The sequence below is a fragment of the Polypterus senegalus genome, chromosome 8, assembly GCF_016835505.1.
Source record: "Polypterus senegalus isolate Bchr_013 chromosome 8, ASM1683550v1, whole genome shotgun sequence".
NCBI lineage: Eukaryota > Metazoa > Chordata > Cladistia > Polypteriformes > Polypteridae > Polypterus > Polypterus senegalus.
In genome coordinates this window covers 71,168,639-71,191,468 of record NC_053161.1, presented here as the reverse complement: position 1 = coordinate 71,191,468, position 22,830 = coordinate 71,168,639, and the positions used below count along the sequence as shown (strand labels likewise).

The 22,830-nt window shown below is 35.1% G+C and overlaps 1 protein-coding gene across 2 annotated transcripts in view; it reads left to right on the top strand.

Annotated features, from left to right (window-relative positions):
• Nucleotides 1-22,830, top strand: part of nr2c1 (nuclear receptor subfamily 2, group C, member 1) — a 57,956-nt gene that overhangs the window by 4,300 nt on the left and 30,826 nt on the right. Inside the window, exons 2-8 of one of the 2 annotated variants that reach the window (XM_039761253.1) lie at nucleotides 11,191-11,266; nucleotides 12,538-12,663; nucleotides 12,815-13,045; nucleotides 14,233-14,317; nucleotides 14,998-15,177; nucleotides 21,230-21,377; nucleotides 21,563-21,653. In XM_039761253.1, coding sequence (XP_039617187.1) covers nucleotides 11,216-11,266; nucleotides 12,538-12,663; nucleotides 12,815-13,045; nucleotides 14,233-14,317; nucleotides 14,998-15,177; nucleotides 21,230-21,377; nucleotides 21,563-21,653 — 912 coding nt within the window. In that variant the 5' untranslated portion in view covers nucleotides 11,191-11,215. The remainder of the gene's footprint in view (nucleotides 1-11,190; nucleotides 11,267-12,537; nucleotides 12,664-12,814; nucleotides 13,046-14,232; nucleotides 14,318-14,997; nucleotides 15,178-21,229; nucleotides 21,378-21,562; nucleotides 21,654-22,830) is intronic. The other variant, XM_039761254.1, reaches the window with a different exon arrangement.

Sequence of the window (22,830 nt, the reverse complement as noted above, 5' to 3'; positions counted from 1 at the left end):
AAGATATCATCCTCCTAAATACTTTGCAATTTGGTTTCTGCATTATGATAAAGCACTCAATAAGGTGGAATATTTATGGTCTGAGATCCAAGGTTGAAGGTTTGGTCTACTTTTCATTTGTGTTTTGTATCTAATCTGGTTTACTTATTCACTGTCTGTTTTTACCATTGAGAGACACTGTATAAGGTATTCTTATTAGTTCTTTTGGTATCTATATATATTAGTGGAGCCTCTTGCACAACCAATTGTCAAAGCAGTAACATATCTCAATATTTGTTTAGGGTACTCTCTGCCATAAGTCTGCATATAAAAATGTTGTTGTACTTTACCTTGCTGGTCTTATGATTACTTTTTACCTAATAATACAGTTGTTCTTACTGATTACTGCTAAATATTGATATTAATACCTGAACAATGGACATACACAGCACTCTCCCATCAGTAAGAAGAGTTAAAAATGAAAGATGCTGTCGAAGAATAAAAATCACCTCAACTATATGTCATTACTATTCCTAACTGTATCAGTGCAAGAAAGAAAATACTTGTTTCAGCAAACATACATGTTTAAGGCATCTTTCTATATTCTATAGTACTGTTATCAGTTCCTCGTACGTTCATAAATTAGATCATCTTAATGTGTTGAAAATGCATTTGCTTTGAGAATTTAGTTTTTCACTGTTGTCAATCATGAATTTATGTATTTTGTAAGATTCAATGTGTTTATGATTTACAAGGGACTGTACTGCACTGAAACAAAGGAAGAAAACATTTTTACAATACCCATGTCGATTGACATTTGAAGTTGAGTTTTTAACTCATTGACAGTCACATGTAAATTGAATGCTTTTTTTTTTCTTTGGTTATATTATTGAATAAAAGCATGCGTATTTATTTGATATTTGGACTAAAGTCTTCACACATACACTTCTCGTCATTATTACTATAACATGGAAAAAGTTTCTGCTTTAGATATGTGTTCAGCATTTCTCTCATTTCCTTTCATCCTACACTTACCCAGATCTTTGTAGACACGGAGCACACATTAAATGCATGTATTCCAAATAACGATATACTGTATTATTTACCTTTTGCAACTCCAGGCACATCGCACGCAGATAAGGAGCCTTGGCTTAAGCTGGGAGAACTTTTTTGCCTGCAAGCTGAGCTCTGTCAAGGTGGGGGATGGGACAGCAGGATGCTTGCTTCTTGTGCTGATCAACGCATTTACAAAACAAAAGACGCTGATGGTAGAAGTGCAAAGGGATTTAAGGTGGGCTGGGATTACAAGTTTTTTCGTAGGTTTCAGGAATTCTAGTATTAATCAGAAAGGGCTCAGAGACCATTCCTGATGTAATCCCACCTCTACTTTGAATGTATCTGTGATTCCTACCACAGTTCTCACCACTGTCACACTTCCCTCGTACATATCCTGAACCACTCTTACATACTTTTCTGCCACTCGCGACTTCCTTGTACAGTACCACAACTCCTCTCGAGGGACCCTGTTATATGCTTTCTCCAGGTCCACAAAGACACAATGCAACTCCTTCTGGCCTTCTCTACACTTCTCCATCAACACCCTCAGAGCAAATATCACATCTATAGTGCTCTTTCCCAGCCTGAACCCATACTGCTGCTAACTAATCATCACTTCCCTTCTTAAACTAGCTTCCACTATTCTTTCTTATAACTTCATGCCATGGCTCATCAGTTTTATCCCCCTGTAGTTACTACAGTTCTGCACCTCTCCGTTATTCTTAAAAATCAGTACCAGTACACTTCTTCACTCCTCGGGCATCCTCTCACTTTCCAAGATTGCATTAAACAATCTCATTAAAAAAATCCACTGCCATCTATCCTAAAGACCTCCATGCTTCCACCGGTATGTTATCTGGACCAACAGCCTTTCCATTCTTCATAGTTGTCCTTATTTCTTCCTTGCTAATCTGTGCTGCACTTCCTAAATCACTATCTCCCCATCATACAACTTCATTCTCTTCATTTATCAGCCTCTCAAAGTACTCTTTCTGCCTGCTCAACACACTCTCCTCACTTGTGAATACATTTCCATCTTTATCCTTTATCACCCTAACCTTCTGCACATGTTTCCCAGCTTGGTTCCTCTGTCTACCCAATTGGTACAGCTGCTTTCTCCCTCCTTAGTGTCCAACCTCTCGTACAACTCATCATATTCCTTTTCGTTAGCTTTCGCCACCTCTCCACCTTACATCTTATCTCCTTGTACTCCTGTCTACTTTCTGCATCTCTCGGACTATCCTAGTTCTTTTTTGACAACCTCTTCCTTTGTATACTCTGCTGTACTTCCCCATTCTCAACAAAACCAAGTTATGCAAATTGGCACGAAAGCTTGGCTTAAGAAAATTAGCTTCTTTTCATTTGGCTTTGTTGATGATATCGTCAGATCTTCCTTTGTCTGGAATCTTGGTGTCATTTTTGATTCCTCCATTTCTTACCTACTAAAACAACATTAAGAAACATTCTTATTACCACCTGCATAAGATATTCTACATTTGCTCATTCTTCTTCATTTCTGATGCAGAAAAACTTGTCCATGCTTTTATTACATCCACCATAAAGTACTGTAACTCTCTCTGCCTGGTGTCCCTTCTAATCTTTCATCACAACTCCAGTTGGCCCAAAACTGTGCTGCAAGACTCCCTATACAGAACCATAATAGTGAGCACATAACGCCCATACTGCACCACCTTCATTGGCTCCCTGTGTCTTTCGGCATCTATAAGTTTCTGTTACTAACATATAAATCTTTAAATGGCTTTGCACCAGACTACGTAAGTAACCTCCCCGATCATTATGCTTCTGTCCAACCTGTGTCACTGATTCTGACAATCTCGTTGTACTCCAAATTAACCTGAACTTTATGGGTTTTAGAGATTTCAGGTCTGTATAGTGCCCAGACTTTGAAACAACTTCCCTAAATTAATGAGAACAACTGACTCAATTTATTCTGTTAGATAACAATTTAAAACTCCTTTGTTCAAAAAGGCATTGAACATACTCTGACATTCTGACCCTTCTTTTAGTTGGCTGTCTACATCATGGTGCTAATTTGCATTTGTATAAAAATAATGTCAGGATTTTCTTTTAGTATTTTTTTGTATTTTTTCTGCTTTATTGTCTGTTATTTTAACTCAAAGTTTTTTTGTGGCTTAAGGGTTTTATGCGGATATTATTTGTATCCAATGTTAAATATGCTATTCATTTTGAATTTCTATGAAGTGCTTTGAGCATGGGAAAGGTGGTATATAAACAAAATTATTTTTATTTTTTAAATAAGCCTGTACCTTCTCTTGTTTGTATTTTTTAAGGTAAGGATTTGGTAGAAAATGCCATTTGCACTATTTTCCATATTGCAATCAGCAGAAAATACTGATGGTACAATAAAGTGTATTTTAAATGAGTTTACAGGTTTCTTGACGTTTTGTCAGTACCATGGTAAAACTAGAGATGTCTTTAGATTTTAAAATAATGAAGAGCGTTTTTTGAAAACCGAAACATCTTTTGAGCCATTCAAAAAATGAAATACTAAATTTGTATCTGTATTCCTCCTGACAAAAAATAAAATAAAATGAAATAAATAACAATAATGCAAAACATAATAATCATATTATTCAGAATGTCCTTTAATATGTTCTCGTGGCATATATGTGTATGCTCCTCTGTTAATGTAAAGGCCTTTTGTTTATGAGAAAAAGGTCCTGTCTGAAAGATGCCATATCATGTTTCCTTTTTTCTGTATAGATTCTTGGGATTTTAGTATACGTGAAAGAGAACAAGGAAGCAGATATTTTTAGGCTACATGCTTGAGTAGATGCCTGAATTCAAAATTCTCCATTATGACAACTGAGAAGTTCCACCACTGCTCTGTTAAATTTTCTTGTCTATTTTGAAGAGCTGCCATGTGTTTGTTTCTCTATTACTGTATGTTTGATAGAACAGGCTGCTTCAGTGTTAAGGACTGTCTTTCTTTCTCTTACAGTATATGAAATAAAGTATGTGAAGTCAATATAAATGTTTTGCTCTGGGCATGCTGCAATTAATGCATTTTTGATTTATTAAATTATAAACCCAGTTTTAGGTTCATCTGGGTATAGTCTATAACTTCTTAAAATAACCTTAAATGAAGGTATTAAATTCATACATTTACCTTCATAACAGCTGTAATTCACAGCATAACTCTTGCTTTACTTTTAGCCTATTCACATTTGTATTGTTCAAGGAAAACAGGCCACTCTTGTAGAGTCTTCTGACATTCTCCTGAAGGAGTGTTTTAATAAGAGGTTAATTACTGCTTTTGTTAGGTTCATTTTATAAGTGGGAATTTAAATACACAGTTAAACATATCAGCTCTTGTTTTATATGAAACAGATACATTTAAAAAAGGGGTGCTGCCTGCCCTCTTTGCAAATTACTTGAATGGAATTCATAATATCAGCCAACTTACATTTTCCTGAACCAAGCACACATGGAAAGTTAAAGATGATCGGCATGTATAGTCAAGCAGATAATTATACTATAATACCTTTCATCAGTATGAATACATTGAAATTTTTACTGCTTACATTGATTACTAAAAATCTTGATATTATATCTAAAATGTTTTCTCAGTAGGTACAGTATTTGTACACACACTGGTTCAGCATCTGCTAAATACAGTAGAATTACAAACTGCTTATGCTATAATAAAATGAAGCTTCTAAAGGGAATAAAATGTAAAGTCCTAAAACATTATTGTCTAATGTACAACTATTTAACGTGTTGCAAGGATACATTTTCAGTTCTTTTCCTGGTGAATATAAGATGTTAGAAAAGCAAAAGGTCACCAAGTTTTCATTGGATCTCTATAAACTAAAACACCTTGCATATCTAATATAAAATTGTTTATCACTGTTTTGACTTCATTGATGTGGGGATTTTTTTACGTAAAGTTCAGTAGTATTATAATTAATGTGACACAACAGGGTTCTGTGAATGGCTAGAATTGTCACTTAATTTTATACCACCTGCATTTATGTAACTACGTTGGTGATATCATCAAAAAAAACTCCCTTACTGCTGAGATGTACAGGCAGATTGTCTTACATTATGCAGTTTTATCAGGAAGACATCTAATTGATAAAAGCTTCATTCTGCAACATGGCAGTGACCCTAAACACATGTCCAGAATCATGAAAAACTATCTGCAGCAAAAAAGGAAAAGGGAATCCTGCAACAGATGTCATGGCCCCTCAAAATCATTGAGCCAGGCTGGGGCTACTTGCAGAGACCAGCAAGTGGGACAGCCAAAGCCTTCAGTGGAACTGTGGCAAGTTCTCCAAAAGGCCCACAACAAAGTACCACGTGCATACCTTAAGAAACTGCATGAATGTGTACCTAAGAGAATTGCTACTATTTTTGAAGTAAAGGGTGGTCACATTAAGTATTGCTTTATTGACTTTGACATTTATTTCAAGGCATTCCTGCTTCATGACATTTTTTCAGAGGTGCCCAAGACTTTTGCATAGCATTGTGTGTAGGCTTTAATCAGTGAAACCAGTACTTGATACTTTTTCCCTCACATCTTATACAGGAGTTAAAAATGACCATTTTATGTATACCTGTTTGTAAATCTGTGGTACATCTAAAGCTGCAATTATGCGTGGTCTTTGGATTTTGTGAGACAGTTTTGCTGTGAACCTCACAGTATGGGTGAAAAGATCAAAACCATGTGAATTAAACACAGTAAAAGTGAGAAGTAGTCTATCGATCAAAGTGGCTGTACAGCTATGAAGGTCAAAAAATCACCAAGCCCGCCCATTGACCCTCACTATTTGCACGTTGAGAACTTGAAAATGAAATAATTAGCAGGTGGCAACAGTGTTTATTTGTGTTTTACTTTTAATTTTTGCACATTCATTGCAGTTCAAGCTGAAAATGAAATTATAAATGGGGTTGTTTCATTTTAATTTTTGCAGCATTTTTGAGTTCAGATTTTGAAAATAAAATTCCAAAAGAGAGATTGCATTTTGGGCGGCACTGTGGCACAGTGGCAGCGCTGCTACCTCGCAGTTAGGAGACCCGGGTTCGCTTCTCAGGTCCACCCTGTGTGGAGTTTGCATGTTCTCTCTGTGTTTGCATGGGGTTCCCCCGGGTACTCCAGTTTCCTCCCACAGTCCAAAGACGTGCAGGTTAGGTGGATTGGCGATTCTAAATTGGCCCTAATGTGTGCTTGGTGTGTGGGTGTGTGTCCTGCACTGGGTTGGCACCCTGCCCAGGATTGGTTCCTGCCTTGTGTCCTGTGTTGGCTGGGATTGGCTCCGGTAGACCCTCGTGACCCCAGTGTTCGGATTCAACAGGTTGGAAAATGGATGGAGATTGCATTTTCAATTTATAATTTTCATTTTAGTTTTTACAGAAATATCTCCCATAAAGCTGAATGCTATGCTAAACAAAAACTTGAGCATGGAACAAAGAAAACCACTCATCTTTTTCTGAATTATTCAAATAGTAATTTTTCACAATATAATAATCAAACCGCATAACTGTCAAAATGTCTTACCATTGTAGTTTTATAAAAAAAAAAAAAAAATACACACATTATAATATAAATGGAGAGAGGGTTTGGGACCATGGGTGTCTTGAGGCAGATTTATGACAGCTTTCCATGATATTGAGCTGTTGTGGTATATGGCTTCCATGAAAACTGAGCAATTTACACATTGCTAATCTAAACAAAACGTTTTATTCAACTTTTTTTAATATGTGAAAATCTCAAAGAGTAAATTTATCCATTCTTGTAGTTTCTAAATACATTGTTTCCTTTAGAGGTATGCAAAGTACAAGAGTCTTTCCAAAATCAAAATTGAGGCACATACTGTACATTGCAAGTCACTCCAGCATATACAGTACAGGGTTCATCTAGTTTAAACTAGATTGTTCTTTGGTGACTGAAGAATTTAGAATCAGAAATGAAAACAGTTAGGGTCTGGTAAAAAATTGTCTTTAAAATGTCTATAGTATTAAGTTATGTCAGGAATGTTCCTGTCTGTTGTGCCTGGAGTGTTGTAATTATTCTGTGTTTTGGAGCTAAGGTTACTGTTAGGTTTACACACTCGCATTTCATCAGACTTTTTTTAGGTTTCTTTAATACATGTACAAAAGCTACAATATGTTGTTTTAGGAATGTTAAATGGGCAGAAGAGCGGATGGAAAGTATTTTGTTTTTGTCCAGCACATATTTTTATTTGACAATATGAATTTGTGTGGAGAATAGTAGTAACAGAACAACTGGAGCACTTGACTTCACTCCCAAATCCGTTGTCTTAGACAGAAATAACAATAATTTCAGTAATCACTTGAAAAGGTGTAACAGGACACAGGAATATTTTGCGTTCTCAGAATTATTAATAAGGTGATTATGCAGTAATGTTATTTTTATAGAAATAATAAATAGGTCACTCTTACAGTACATTTACACATCAAAGGGTAAACGGTACACAAACAAGATTATGGCACTGGCCACAGCTTTAATGTTTGAATGTTATGCTAATCTTTTTTTGACTGCTGGAGTAGTCAGTCTGTTTGTGAGACTGAAATGAAACTTAATATGCTGTGCATAATAAGGTTTTCTGCCTGTATCTATGGAAGCAGAAGTAGTAAAGAGATGTTTGGATGTGCTTCTTTTAACTGAGGAAAATTTACTAAGAGATCTGATGTTATGTATTATTTGTTCATTTGGGAATGCTAGTGTCTGCCCAACGCCTAGTAGAGGAAAATGTCCAGGAAATAATTACCATCACTAACAAGATGCAGGTTTTTGGACAGATTGTTCTAAATCAATGTTTTTCAACCTATAGTACACAAGGAGTGATTGGGTGGTAGATGAGGTAACACATACTGTAAAAGAAAAGCAAACAGCAAGTGTGAGCAAAGGTAGAGAGAGAATATGTCACGGGTAGTGATGCCTATATAAGCATTAAAAATCCCACTGTGTTTTCAAATTAAAAAAGCAAAACAAAAAAAGAAAGATTTCTTTATCATTTTTTACTGTTTGTAAAATGTGTACTTTTGATTGTGGTGCTCTTAAGAGGAGTAATTGAAGCCTGCTACTTTAACTTTACCAAACACTCTAGTGCTGTCTCCATATTAGCTTAGTCAATGAATACAGACTTTGTTTTTCCCCTCTGATTGTAATGGACATCACTGTAGTTGTGCATCTAACCACCCATCCATTTTATAAACCGTTTATCCACTGCAGATCGATGTGTAATGTGTTGATGGAAATGTACAGTTAGTGAGACTGCTAAAACAGAGCAATTAATTGCTGAAATCAGCTAACACTGCAGTTATGTTGTGTTTTTTGAAAATCAACCTGATGTTTATTACTGTAACAACTAAAACATGGTGAAAGCACAGATGACACTTACTTGGATGGTATGAGATTATTGGTATAAAATTCTGTGGCAAATTCTGGATTAGTACACAGGCATAAATAATAGAAAAGTTTTACAAGTTATGTGAGGCAGCTTGAAAACAACAGAACAAAGGCTGCTTTACTGGAATTCAGGAACTGAGTTAACTTTTCCATTTACAATTTCTCTTTTGTAAGTGTTATTACCCGTCAAATCACTCTTCCATACACTGATGCAACTCACGGCAAATGTCAAAAACCTGACAAGGTTTTTTTTATAACTGATTGGAAGAGTGAACAGTTATAAAAGCATCTTTAAAGAGTCTGTGTAAATGAAAATATTTGTTTATTTTGGTATTCACTTATTCACATGGTAGTGCCATAATAATGTTTGAATTCTTTAATATTGGTTTTCAAGCAGTGTTTATTTTTCAGTTCATAGGCAGAAACTGTATATGAAAACATTCACTTCATACACATAAACCAGGTAGTCCACAATGGTTTTATAATTGTTCAAAAATCCTACGATGAAATCCCACAAAGAAAATAAAATTCCCTTGTTTTAATCCCCCTTCTCTTTCAAACATGAAATTCAATCACTGAACTTTATATTTATTGTAAATTACACTATTACTGTAATTTTTTGTTTTTATAATTTTTATTCCATATCAAACCATACTGTTGTTCATATATTGAAAAATAATTATAAACCAAGCACAAAAATCGATCTTCATTTATATAATCAGATATCGATTCATAAAAACCCAAGATTGGTTGTTTTAAGTATATGCCATTTACAGCATATGGCCTTTACTCATGGATATGTGAAACTTTGACCCCACTAGTCTGGCATAGCCAGCCTCATGCGACAAGATCTGGCAGTCAAAAAATATGGTGGAAGCTGCAAAACTGTATGTGCTATCACGGCTAAAGGCTAATGTCTGGGTGCATTTCAGATTTCAAAAATATAAAGATAGTAAAGAGCTAGATAAAAGTAAAGTAATATGTGAAAAATGTATATCTGTAATACCTAAATCAATATATATATATATATATATATATATATATATATATATATATATATATATATATATACAGTATATATTTTGTTTGCATAAAGACACTTCACTTTTGCTTTTACCTAATAAGAATCCAGTGCTTAATAATTTAAGACCGACAAAGAAAAAAACACTGGTACTTAAAAACATTTCAGTTCCTAGGGATAGTGCTTCAACAAGATAAACCCATATCTGGTTGCATTATACAATTTCAGGGATCTAATGAAATATGCTAAAATTATTTCAGACCCTAAAATGTTGCTTCTATCAAGAGCTTGTTACTTACATTCCTGGGCAATAAGTATAGGAGGAGCAGAGCAAAGTAGAACTCTGTTTTTGTGACTGAGTATTTATTGAAGCTTAAGTAACATTAATGAGCAATAAAACTAATAACAACAATAGTTTAATAAACAGTTAAAAGAGAGCAATTGTAAAAATGGTAGCAAGTATAAAAATACCACCCCACCCCAACCCACAAAATTTGCCCTGTTAAAAAGGTGTAAAAAGAAAACTGCATGAGGAAAAACTAGGATGGAAACACAGCCCAAACTCCACACCCCATTGAGACAAGATTTAAGAAGCAGGAAAGGGAGAAAGATAGCAACCACCAAGTCTTCAGAATTTCATCGAGAGGACACAGTTTTGTAATATATGAAGCGGGTGACATATTGATCGCTGCCACTGAGAGTTCTAGGAAAGTAAGTCTGATAAATTTGGCTTGCCAAGATACAAAGGAGATAGAAACATCAGATTTCCAGTTCCTAGACAAAACAGCTGGATAGACATAAGAGGTCAAATTTGAGAAAGGGACGGAATATTAATGTGAAAAATAGCTGAAAGAAGTATAGCAACAGATAGCTATAAGCTGAGACTGGGACACACTCCCAAAACATATACAAAAAAGTACCTAGGATGTTCGCCTAGCAGAAGGAACAGTTGGGATCAGTAGATGGATCTGTAGCAAAGTGCTTTCACGGAGTAAAATAAGTGTGATGAGCAATTTTACATTGAATGTTTTGAGGTTTGGGGTTCTTAGAGGAAAATAAATTACTGCTAAAAATAGAATACTAAGGAAAGTAGAGTGGGAGTGTTGATTAAAAGAAAAACTCTTAAGTGGCAACCTATTTATTTATGTATTTATTTATTTATTTACTCATTTATTTAAGCAATTTCTTAGTTGTAAATAGGCATTGACTTAAACTTTCTTTTTTTTTCAGCCAGGGTCAAAAGCCAGTTTAAAGTTGTAATAGTACTTTAGGAAACACTCACCATGAGCTCAAATCTAACCTATGTTAGTAAAAGATTTTTTGTTAGGACTAAACAGGATTTCTTCTCAACTATTAACTGTGCATATCAATACTGGCTGGAAAAAAATGGAATATCTAAAGGATGTAAGAAGAACGGTGTTGTGCACTTTTTTTTATTGGGGTGAGCGATGTTTCTCACTCAATGTGTTGAACATTCTCAAAAACAGGGTTACAATCCAAAAAGCATTGGTAATGCAAAACTGCCTTAAGAAACTAAAGTGGAAAAAGGCAGAACATCCTAAATACACTCTAGCTATGAAAACTAATTATGTGCACCACTTGTCAATTTGGTGAACTAAATGAAATGCTGATTGGAATAAAGCACTGCCAATGTGACTTTGTGCTAAAAAAAAAAAAAAACTTTAAATGTGGCATTTTCTCATTTAATTATGAATAGGAAAGGCCAATGTTTGACTTCTCTGATGACAATGGAAGAGCTGATGCACCCAATAGTTGAACCACAAATGCTAGAGGTATGTTGATACAGGTTAAAATTTCACTTGTCTTGTATAAATGTATTCATCTGCCAGCTAAGCTAATTGAGTATTTGTTTTGTTGAAACCTGGCTTGGCTACATAGTTAGAGACTGGTTTGGAATTCCTCCTTCACAATTCCATTGTACTAGGTTCAAAGCTCAGCCCCATGTCCCCATTTTTTTCTTTGGATTGCTGGGTGTCCTCCCTCTTTCCAGAAACTAGTTTTAGGTTGTTTGCTGACCAATGCCGTATTTGTTAATATCTTTCTGAAAATATACCATTGGTTACATATTTTAATATTCATATTCAATCATCTCTCAAGTAAGTAGTTAAACAACAAGCAGCTGAAGGCTAATATTTTACTAAATGCAGTATTTTTCATTTTTATTTTTGAGATCTTTATTTTATAAATGAGGATTACAGAAGGCAATCTCATCATTAATAATAAATAGTAACACAACTGTTATTATACCTGTACTCGATAAATGTGAAGATACGTGAATCACCTTATTGTACTCAATAAATGCGTATTTTTTTGAGAATTTCCTTAAAATTTACATGGCCACAAAAAAATCTCTGACTTATGAACCTTCTGAATGTGCTTTATTTGAGATGGAATTTTTCACTTAACTGTCTAGAAAGCGTGCATTAAAAGCAAATAGTAATGCTGATGCTTGTCAGTTTAATACATTTGAAAGTCTAGCACACTGATTGGTGATCTCTGGCACAAAGTGAGCACTTGTCGATTTTTATTTGCACAAGTGATGGTTCAATAAAATGTTTGATATTTTGCAGAAATTCTCTTTAGTGTATGAGTTGTGTCTACATAAAAAATGCAAATGACTAATATTTGATGAGAGAGTAAAAACTATAACTGTATTATTTTTGTAGTCCTTAAACATTGACATACTCATTTGAGATGTGGTGGAAGCATATTAATTTTTATATATATATAAAAAACAAAACAGTTTGCAACTTTAAGAATACTGTGTTAGTTTCTCTGCTCCATCTTAGCCATGGCTTTCTTTTAAAAATGTTATTTCACTGTTTCTTTTGAGTGCAAACAATTTCTGGTGACTATAACTGATAAACTTAAACAAACGTTCCTCCTACAGTATATTATTAAATCATAAAAGAACAGCATGCACCCCTAAAAATTGCAAATTAAACTACAGTTTGTAAATGATGTGTTGCAATTGGAGAACAAAGTACCTAGTAAAAAGTATGTTGGATTTAGTACTCTCTAACTGTAAACGTTTCTTTTACAGGCTTCTCAGGCTCATGGAATTATCAGTCAGGGAACAATAATTGGAAGACACATCATGGACAGCACAACACAGAGGATACAAATTGTCCCAACAGACAGTGGTGTTGCTTTAGCACAGCGGATACAGGTTAATAGCTCAAGGCTTTTTATTAACAAAGTAACTGTGCATCATTTTAGGTTTTTATAGCATTACATTTTATAGTATTTAATTTGCACAAAATTCTGCTGAAATGTTTTGTTGTGGTCTTTATAGTTTTAATATGTATTATCTTTCATAGATTGTTACAGATCAACAAACAGGCCAGAAAATTCAAATTGTAACAGCACTTGATCAGGCTTCAGCAGGGAAGCAGTTTATATTGACTAATGCTGACGGGGCTACAGCAAGCAAACTTATTTTAACACGACAGGATCCTTCTCAGGGCAAAGTGATCTTAGCCACTCCTGATGGAACAGGAGTGAATCAGCTGCTGTTTGCTACTCCAGACGTTTCCACACAACAAATCCAGGTTGTAATAGAGTTTGTATTATTTCATTTTCTAATATATATTTTTACCTAAACATTTTCTTTCTCACCTTTGGTCATGGAGGGTCACAGTAGCTGCAGGTTTTTGTTTCAAATCTTGTAATTAATTGGCAGCTATTCGTGGCTCAAGCACCATTTTTGTGTTTCATCTTAGTTAATTTGCTTGTTTAGATTTCCAGCCCCTAATTGCTGCTTTTAGTCCCAAAAAGATCCACTGGTGAATTTCAAATTACCGATTATTTTGTTTCTTTTCTTTTTTTTTTTGTTCTAATAAAATATTCAGAAAGAAATAGAAGAGAAATGAGTAAAGTAATGAGAATGGATAGTCTTGTCCGTATCACAAATCATTTTGATGATGCCATCAGAAAGGAAGAATATACAATGTAAAAGTGATCTGATGTAGCAAAGTAAAACACGAACAAACCATAACATTAAATAAGTTATGTTATCAACAAGGATTGATTTCTGTTTGGGCCACTAGATTGGAACAAGCACATGTATCCACTGTATGCTCCAAGGCTCAAACTTGAAGCACCCCCGTGTTATACAGTCATTTAAAAATGATGTTGGAGTACATGAAGCAAAATTTTATTAAGTTTATGTAATGTAATACATATGTTTTACCTTTGTAAAAATAATTCTATAAAGATATATTACTCTAATTTTGAAGGTGTTATTTTTCATGATTCACACTGAATGTTACCTAAGAGTGTAGAATTTATCCAGATTAATCCTGCATGAAAGGAAATGTTCCTTCTATAAAAACAGAGATGTGCAGTAACCAGTAAAGAGATTTATTCTCTAAAGTAGTCAAATTTAGCATTGTTCCAGCTTGTTTCTTATCCACAATTACTGAGTATTTTCTTCTACTTAGAAAGCTGTTAATAAACTTATACTGATAAGTAGTATACTGTACTAAATGGAATATGACTTCAAAATATTTTTCCTTTGTTGAAAAGGAATAAATATTTCCCGCCATCTTAATGCAATAGTGATTTAGCATGCACCATTTTTATTTTTTAACTGGTCATTGTTTTTGAGTTTGCAATGGATATTTGCACTAAATGACTGCTTCTCTGCAGTTTTTCTAAATACCATTAAATTTAGTTTTAAAACAAACTATTTTCCCCAGAAGTGAATGATTTGTTCAAGTTCATATTTTGCTTGCAGATTGTGACAGACCCAGGATTAGCAGATCAGTCTTCATCAAAGCCAGTAATTGAATACTGTGTTGTGTGTGGTGACAAAGCTTCAGGTACAAATATTTAAAACATAACTGTATTTTTAAAGAAAAGACATATTCATTTTAATATAATTTATTGAGATTTTGTCTTGTCAGTAATAAATGAAATTCATATTGAAAACTTAAGCCATTAGATTTTAAACAACAATTTTCTTGATTCAATCACCTTTTTCAACTTTGTGTGTGACCTTAAGCTGACTAATTGCACCTCAGACGTAAACAGTAGAACTATTTCATTATAGCTCTGTAATTGTAAAGTATGTGGCCTGTTATTCTTAATAGAAACTTTCAATATAACATACAGGTTTCTTTTAGCTAAGTATGGACATTTTGATTTATAACAGTTGTATTCACATGCTAAAATGATATTTATTAAACCAAATTTAGGCAATGAGAGGTTACTGTATAATTTTCTTCTGGAGGGATTGCCGATATCTTTTGCCAAAATGTTTTCATGATGACACTGAGCAACTAATAATTTCAATTCCTCTTACTTATTTAGTTTTTTTATAAATATTGCAAAAGTCCTATTTTTATCTTAACATCTAGTGTATATTCACAGGCAAAATGATCATGCTCATGTAACATGATTTCAGTTTTAATTATCATATATCTTAACAATATTTTTTTTCTTCATAGATAATGAGAGTGATGCCTATTAATAGTGTAGTTTGATGATTTTTCTCCTGTAGGTCGACACTATGGGGCAGTAAGTTGTGAAGGCTGCAAGGGTTTCTTTAAACGTAGTATTAGGAAGAATCTGGTGTACACTTGCCGAGGGACACGGGACTGTGTTATCAACAAACACCACAGAAATCGCTGCCAATTCTGCCGATTGCAGAGATGTATTGCCTTTGGAATGAAACAGGACTGTAAGTATTGTTCACCTTTGTTTTCATACTCCTATTCATCTTATACTCGTTTTAATAAAATAGATTTTTGAGTAAAAACTATATATTCTTGCAACCCTTATTGTTCTGTAAAATTTCTCTGTGTAATCTTTTTAATATATACAGTACCATAATAGAGCAGTATTTTAAGTATGTATTGTTTTAGACCTATTTGTTGGGAGACACAAAAGGGAAAATGTAAATCCAGTACAACATAATGAACAAGCCAAAATAAACAGGTTCTGCTGAGTAATTTTTTTCTGTTTTGAACTTCACCAGACCAAATTCACAAGTTAATTGCTTAAAGAGTTAATTGCACTTTCAGTACATCAGATCATAACATTATTAATTTGCTACATTCATCTGGATCTTTTTCCTGCATTTTATTTTTCATTTATAAAATTTGCTTTGCCATTACCTGTTAAACATTTAGGTTTATACTTCTAGCCTAAAGTGTTTTAGGTTTTTCATTCTGTCCTGCATTTTCTAGGAAACTTTATTACTGTTACTTAGTAAATCTTAACATGTGCACATGCTAGTAAATATAAGCTATGTAATAAACTAATAGAACATATTATTATTTAAAGTTTTGGATATTGTTGTCTATTAAAATTTACAACAAAACTTAATAAAATAGCTTTGCTCAAGAAGCCAATACTAATATTTTTCTTTATATACTTTTTTTTGCTATCATATGTTCCTTGCAGATACTTAATCATCAATTTACTGCCAAAGAAAGCAATTGAGTTTTTTAATTATAGTATTGAAAAGCATTTACTGTATACTTGGAAATTTGCTCAAATTCACATATTTAGCCTGCCAAAATGTTTAACAAAATATTAGTAAATCTTTTATAAGGCTATGTGGTCTTAATATCGTACAATGATACTAGTGTTGTGAACTTACATCTGTATAGATATAGATGTGTGTGTGTGTGTGTCTGGGCATCTCTCTCCTAGGAGGATACATTTTGCCGAAGTGCTTGTATCACTTGCGCATTAGTGGTGGGAGGAAAAGTAAAAGGGATACCATTTTGACAATGTTAGTGGCTAAGCGACTTTGTCTTTCTTCTGAGGTTTTGTTTTGCTGATGTGCTGGCCTCACTTGTGTTATTAGCAGCTAAGCAAGTCTTCTGTTTCCTCGGAGGTGGAGCCCTTATCCTGACTCCACCTCTCACTTCCGGGCCGGACATCACATACACTTCCATGCATAGACGTGTGTGTGTGTGTGTGTGTGTGTGTATATATATATATATATATATATATATATATATATATATATATATATATATATATATATATATACTCAGCAAAAAAAGAAACGTCCTCTGAATTTCAACTGTTTTTACTTTCAGTAAACTTAATGTGTAAATATTTGTATGAACACTAAAAGAGTCAACACCATAAGACATAAACTAAAAATGTTTCACAATGTGTCCCTGAATGAAGGGAGGCTCAAAATCAAAAGTACCAGTCAGTATCTGGTGTGGCCACCAGCTGCTTGAAGTACTGCAGTGCATCTCCTCCTCATGGACTGGACCAGATTTGTCAGTTCTTGCTGTGAGATGTTACCCCACTCTTCCACCAAGGCACCTGCAAGTTCCTGGACATTTCTGGGGAATGGCCCTAGCCCTCACCCTGCGATCCAACAGGTCCCAGGACGTGCTCAATGGGATTGAGATCCGGGCTCTTCCACTGCGAGGATGATCAGCTGTCCTTCCTGTCTCCCTGTAGCGCTGTCTTAGGCGTCTCACAGTGCGGACATGGCAATTTATTGCCTTAGCCACATCAGCAGTCCTCATGCCTCCCTGCAGCATGCCTATTGCACGTTCACGCAGATGAGCAGGGACCCTGGGCATCTTTCTTTGGGTGTTTTTCACAGTCGGTAGACAAGTCTCTTTAGTGTCCTGCGTTTTTAGAACTGTGACCTTAAATGCCTACTTTCTGTAAGCTGTTAAGGTCTTAACGACCATTCCACAGGTGCATGTTAATTAATTGATTATGGTTAATTGAACATGCATGGAAAACATTGTTTAAACCCTTTATAATGAAGATCTGTAAAGTTATTTGGATTTTAAAACATTATTGTTGAAATACACAGTCCTGAAAAAGGGATGTTTCTTTTTTTGCTGAGTGTGTGTATGTATATATATGTATGTATGTATATATGTATGTATATATATATGTATGTATATGTATGTATATGTATGTATATATATATATGTATGTATATATATGTATATATATATATATGTATATGTATGTATATATGTGTATCTGGATATTGATCCAGTCATTGGGTGTTGAGGAAATTTTTGTTGCAGGTCAAGCAATGTTGCACAAGTACACATTTGAAATTTTACAATTTGCAGTGCCACTCATTTGTTATTTTTCTTTTTACAATGCACAGATCATTTTACCTGTTTAACTAGTTAAAGTTGCCAGGCATAACATAGCCTATAGAATGATAAATGTATACAGGCATTGATAAACACAGTTAAACATTGTTTTGTCTTGTCAGAGTGGGACAAGATAAAAGAAAAGTTCACTTGCTACTCTTCAATAGATCTATTGAATTAATAAACAATAATAATTCTGTTTAGAGTGTTACAACAACAACATTTATTTATATAGCACATTTTCATACAAACAGTAGCTCAAAGTGCTTTACATAATAAAGAATAGAAAAATAAAAGACACAATAAGAAAACAAAATAAATCAACATTAATTAACATCAAATAAAAGTAAGGTTCAATGGCCAGGGGGGACAGAAAAAATAAAATCTGTAGGGATTCCAGACCATGAGACCGCCCAGTCCCCTCTGGGCATTCTACCTAACATAAATGAAACAGTCCTCTTTGGATTTAGGGTTCTCACGGAAGGGCTTGATGAAGATGGTCACGTAGAATTCTGCCTTTGAATCCATCCATCATTGTTGGAGCATCATGAAGCTTTGAGTTGGTGGAGGTGGCGCAGGCCACCACCACAAAGAAACCGGAAAAAGAAACAGAAAAGAGAGTAGGGGTCAGTACGGATTTTAGAGCCACCATGAATAGTTATTATGAGGAAATTGAACATATAGAGTATCAGGATTAAGTTAAATTAAGTTAAATTGAAGTTATAGAAAGGCCATGTTAAAGTAATGTGTTTTCAGCAGTGTTTTAAACTGCTCCACTGTATTAGCCTGGCGAATTCCTGTTGGCAGGCTATTCCAGATTTTAGGTGCATAGCAGCAGAAGGCCGCCTCACCACTTCTTTTAAGTTTTGTTCTTGGAATTCTAAGGAGACACTCATTTGAGGATCTGAGGTTACGATTTGGAATATAAGGTGTCAGACATTACGATATATACAATGGGGCAAGATTATTTAAGGCATTATAAACCATAAGCAGAATTTTAAAGTCAATCCTGAATGACACAGGTAACCAGTGTAGTGACATTAAAACTGGAGAAATGTGTTCAGATTTTCTTTTCCTAGTTAGGATTCTAGCAGCTGCATTCTGCACTAGTTGCAAACGATTTATGTCTTTTTTGGGTAGTCCTGAGAGGAGTGCGTTACAGTAATCTAGTCAACTGAAAACAAACGCGTAAACTAATTTCTCAGCATCTTTCAGTGATATAAGAGGTCTAAATTTACTTATGTTTCTTAAGTGAAAAAATGCTGTCCTAATGATCTGATTAATATTCGATTTAAAATTCAGATTACAGTCAACAATCACCCCTAAGCTTTTTACCTCCGTCTTGACTTTTAATCCTAATGTATCCAGTTTATTTCTAATAGCCTCATTGTATCCATTATTGCTAATCACTAAGATTTCAGTTTTCTCTTTATTTAACTTGAGAAAGTTACTATTCATCCTTTCTGAGATACAAGTCAGACATTGTGTTAGTGAATCAAGAGAATCGGGGTCATCAGGTGCTATTGATAGATACAGCTGTGTGTCATCAGCATAGCTGTGGTAGCTCACATTGTGCTCTGAGATAATCTGACCTAACGGAAGCATGTAGATTGAGAATAACAGCGGACCCAGGATAGAGCCTTGTGGAACACCACATTGGATGTCATGTGTCTTCGAGTTGTAATTCCCACAATTAACAAAAAATTTTCTCCCTGTCAGGTAGGATTCAAACCAATTTAAGACCGTGCCAGAGAGGCCCACCCATTGACTAAGGCGATTTCTAAGAATATTATGATCAATGGTGTTAAATGCAGCACTTGGATCTACGAGGATGAGAACAAATAAATGGCCTCTGTCTGCATTCACTCGCAAATCATTTACTACTTTAACGAATGCCGTTTCTGTGCTGTGATTTGTTCTAAAACCCGACTGAAATTTATCAAGAATAGCATGTTTATTGAGGTGGTCATTTAACTGCATAATGACTGCCTTCTCCAGAACTTTACTTAAGAAAGGCAGGTTAGAGATGGGTCTAAAATTTTCAAGAGCCAAGGGGTCAAGATTATGTTTCTTAAGAAGGGGTTTAACTACAGCAGTCTAAAGACAGTCTGGGAAGACCCCCGTATCTAATGACGAATTTACTATGTCCAGAACATTATCAATTAGCACGCCTGATACTTCTTTGAAAAACCTTGTTGGTATCGGGTCAAGGATGCAGGTGGAGGATTTTAATTGAGAGATTATTTTTAGTAAATCAGGTAAATCTATCCTAGTGAAAGAGTTTAATTTGTTTATAACAGGATGCTGGGGTTTAGGAGGATCCTTAGTGTTGGAGGGATATACTATGTTATTTCTAATATCATTAATTGTTTGATTGAAAAATACAGCGACAGCCTCACAGGTTTTACTGGAAGAACTTTGGAGGCATTCCTTCGAGTTACCTGGGTTTAGTAGGCGATCAATTGTAGAAAATAAGACTCTGTTAATGGGTTTACTACTGACTTTTTAATAACTTGTGAATCTGAAGACAGTAGCTCAAGCCATTTTGATGGGGGAGGTGGGCTCCCCTAGACTTTCTCCTATACTCAGTTATGGGGATGGATATTTGAGGAGTAAACTGCAAGACAGTGATTATATTGTACATTAAAGAGCCATCAACAACAAATCAAATCAAATTAATAATATATTGAACAATTTATTATAAAAGTAAAGTTGAATGAACCTGACTCTGCATCGGCATAAATAAAAAAGTACCACTTCTGGTTAGCAGAAATAGCTCAAAAGTTGATTGATATCCATGTTTTGTATCTAATACTTTTATGCAAAATTTGGTTGACCTAACTGAAAGTGTACTCAGTTTATCGTGTTTACATACACACACACACACAGACCTAATTCCAAAAATTGTATTTTCAGACTCAGGGAGGTCTAAAAGTTGAGATTCATCAAAATCTCGAAATCTAATTTTTGGGCAATTACAATACTTTCCCTACAAGAAAGTAAATCGGACTCATGGAGGTCTAAAATGCTGGGATTCATTAAAATCTCGAGGTTGAATTTTTGGACAATTACAGTACTTCTGTGAGTACTTATACTCCCTATATGAGATAGTGAAAAAAGACAGTGAAACAAATCGTGGTGCTTTAAAATAATAGAAGAAATATGCAGCTCACACATATAACAATAAAACGTACATGTAGACCGATTTCCAAGAATCAAAAAGCATTTTTTGTACAAAATCCACAAGAATTACCAATAAAGATATGGATATGACAGATATCTGAAATGTGGGATAGAGGAACAAAGAGATAAAACAGAAACTCAAACGTCTAGTTTAAACTATCAAAGCAGTCCTGTGCCTTTTCAGATGTCATTAGGCATTTATTAATGAAAGATGTGCTCATAGAAACTTAATATACTACATATGTTTTGTCTTTTACTTGTGTGTTTTTTTTCACCATAAAACATATGTATAGTATGGTAATTGGTGTATCTGTATTGGTCTGGTGTGAATGCGTCATGCAGTATATTTGTGACCTATCAAGACTCTTGATGACTTTGTGTGTTTATTATCAAGTTTACTTGGAGTTTCTGTCAAAACACTCCTTCTTTACTGCTTTTTTTTTTTTTTTGCAGCGGTTCAGTGTGAACGTAAGCCAGTTGAATTTTCGAGAGAAAAATCAGTAAACTGTGCAGCGTCCACAGAGAAGATTTATATTAGGAAGGATCTCCGTAGTCCACTGGCTGCCACTCCAACTTTTGTAACAGACAAGGAAATTTCAAGGTACACACATTACACAGTACACACAAACTACAACTAAAACATTTATTTGTGTGCATGTATATGTATGTATGTGTGTGTGTGTGTATATATATATATATATATATATATATATATATATATATATATATATATATATATATAAAATTTTCCTCTCAGTTGCCCTACTATTTTTATCTTTGTTTTAGGTCATCTAATTTGCTAGATTCAGGAATGCTTCTAAACATTCAGCAACCTTTTCCTAAAATTGACAGTTCAATGATGTCGTCACCTGATAAGGTAAATCATTCACTCACTTGTTATTAAGTATAATCCCTTTCAAAACTGTTTATGGTTATTTTTTTTAACGATATTATTAAATTACCCATTTATTAAAAGAGTAAATAAACATGCCGCCATTTTCTAAGGAAGTACAGTGAAACCTTGTGTGACGATGCGGGTTCGACTCCATCCTCCTATTGCTGTTCAGGAGCCCTTGAACCCAACACCGTCGATAATGTCACCAAGATGAGCTGACACATAGGGACAAATCTCTCAAGGCCAGGGAATATTCCAAAAAGTGCTTTATTTAAAAACAATCAAAATCAAAAAGTGCAAAAGTGCAGCGTCAAAGTTCAATAAATAAATCCATAAAAATCAAGTGTCCAGTGGGGTTAAAACCATCAACAATAAATAAATCCTTTAAAATCTGAGGTAAAAATGTAGAAGTTAAAAACGCAGTCTCTCACAACCTTCTTGTTCTCTGGCCCACCTCCATCACTCTCTCCCCGGCTCACCATTACTTGCAGCCGCGGAGACCCAACAGTCACAAGCTCCTTCTGTCAACCTCCGTCTTGGCCTCCAAACGGACGTCACTGCCAGACCGATGAGGCTGGCTCTCCTCCCGTGATCTTTCGCGCACCGTAGTCGCTCCTCAGATCCAGCGGGGTGACACCTCTCCTGCTCACTCCACTCGCTAGTTGTCAGTATGGCGAACTAGCCCCCTAGAGTGCCTCCATCTAACGCTCCTTCGCAGGGCCCCCATTCGTTCTGTCAATCTCTTTAGGTGGCCAGATAATCCAGCCCGGACTGCCATTGCCGTACTTTAACCTCCTTCCATTTCTCTCCCCGATTTATCTCTTTTTTTTTTCTCCACGATTCCTCCTTTATTCCCCCCTCTGGTGTACCTTCGCTTATATATAATCCATATACACCTCTCTCTGCCTCCGTGGGCACAGCGTCTTAATTACACACCGCAGGAAGCCAATGAGGCAAACAAGAGCGACTGCACCCTCACGTGCAGGTGCAACTCGCTCCAATCACCCCATTAACTCCCCGCGGTTGTGCAATCACGCCCACGGAGAACGACACGGCTATATGGATTTAAAAAAACCTGACTTTTTTCGGAAGCCGCGGACCCGCTATACCACACCTTGGTTCACGAACGGCTCTGAACACGTACAAATCGGGTTACGGC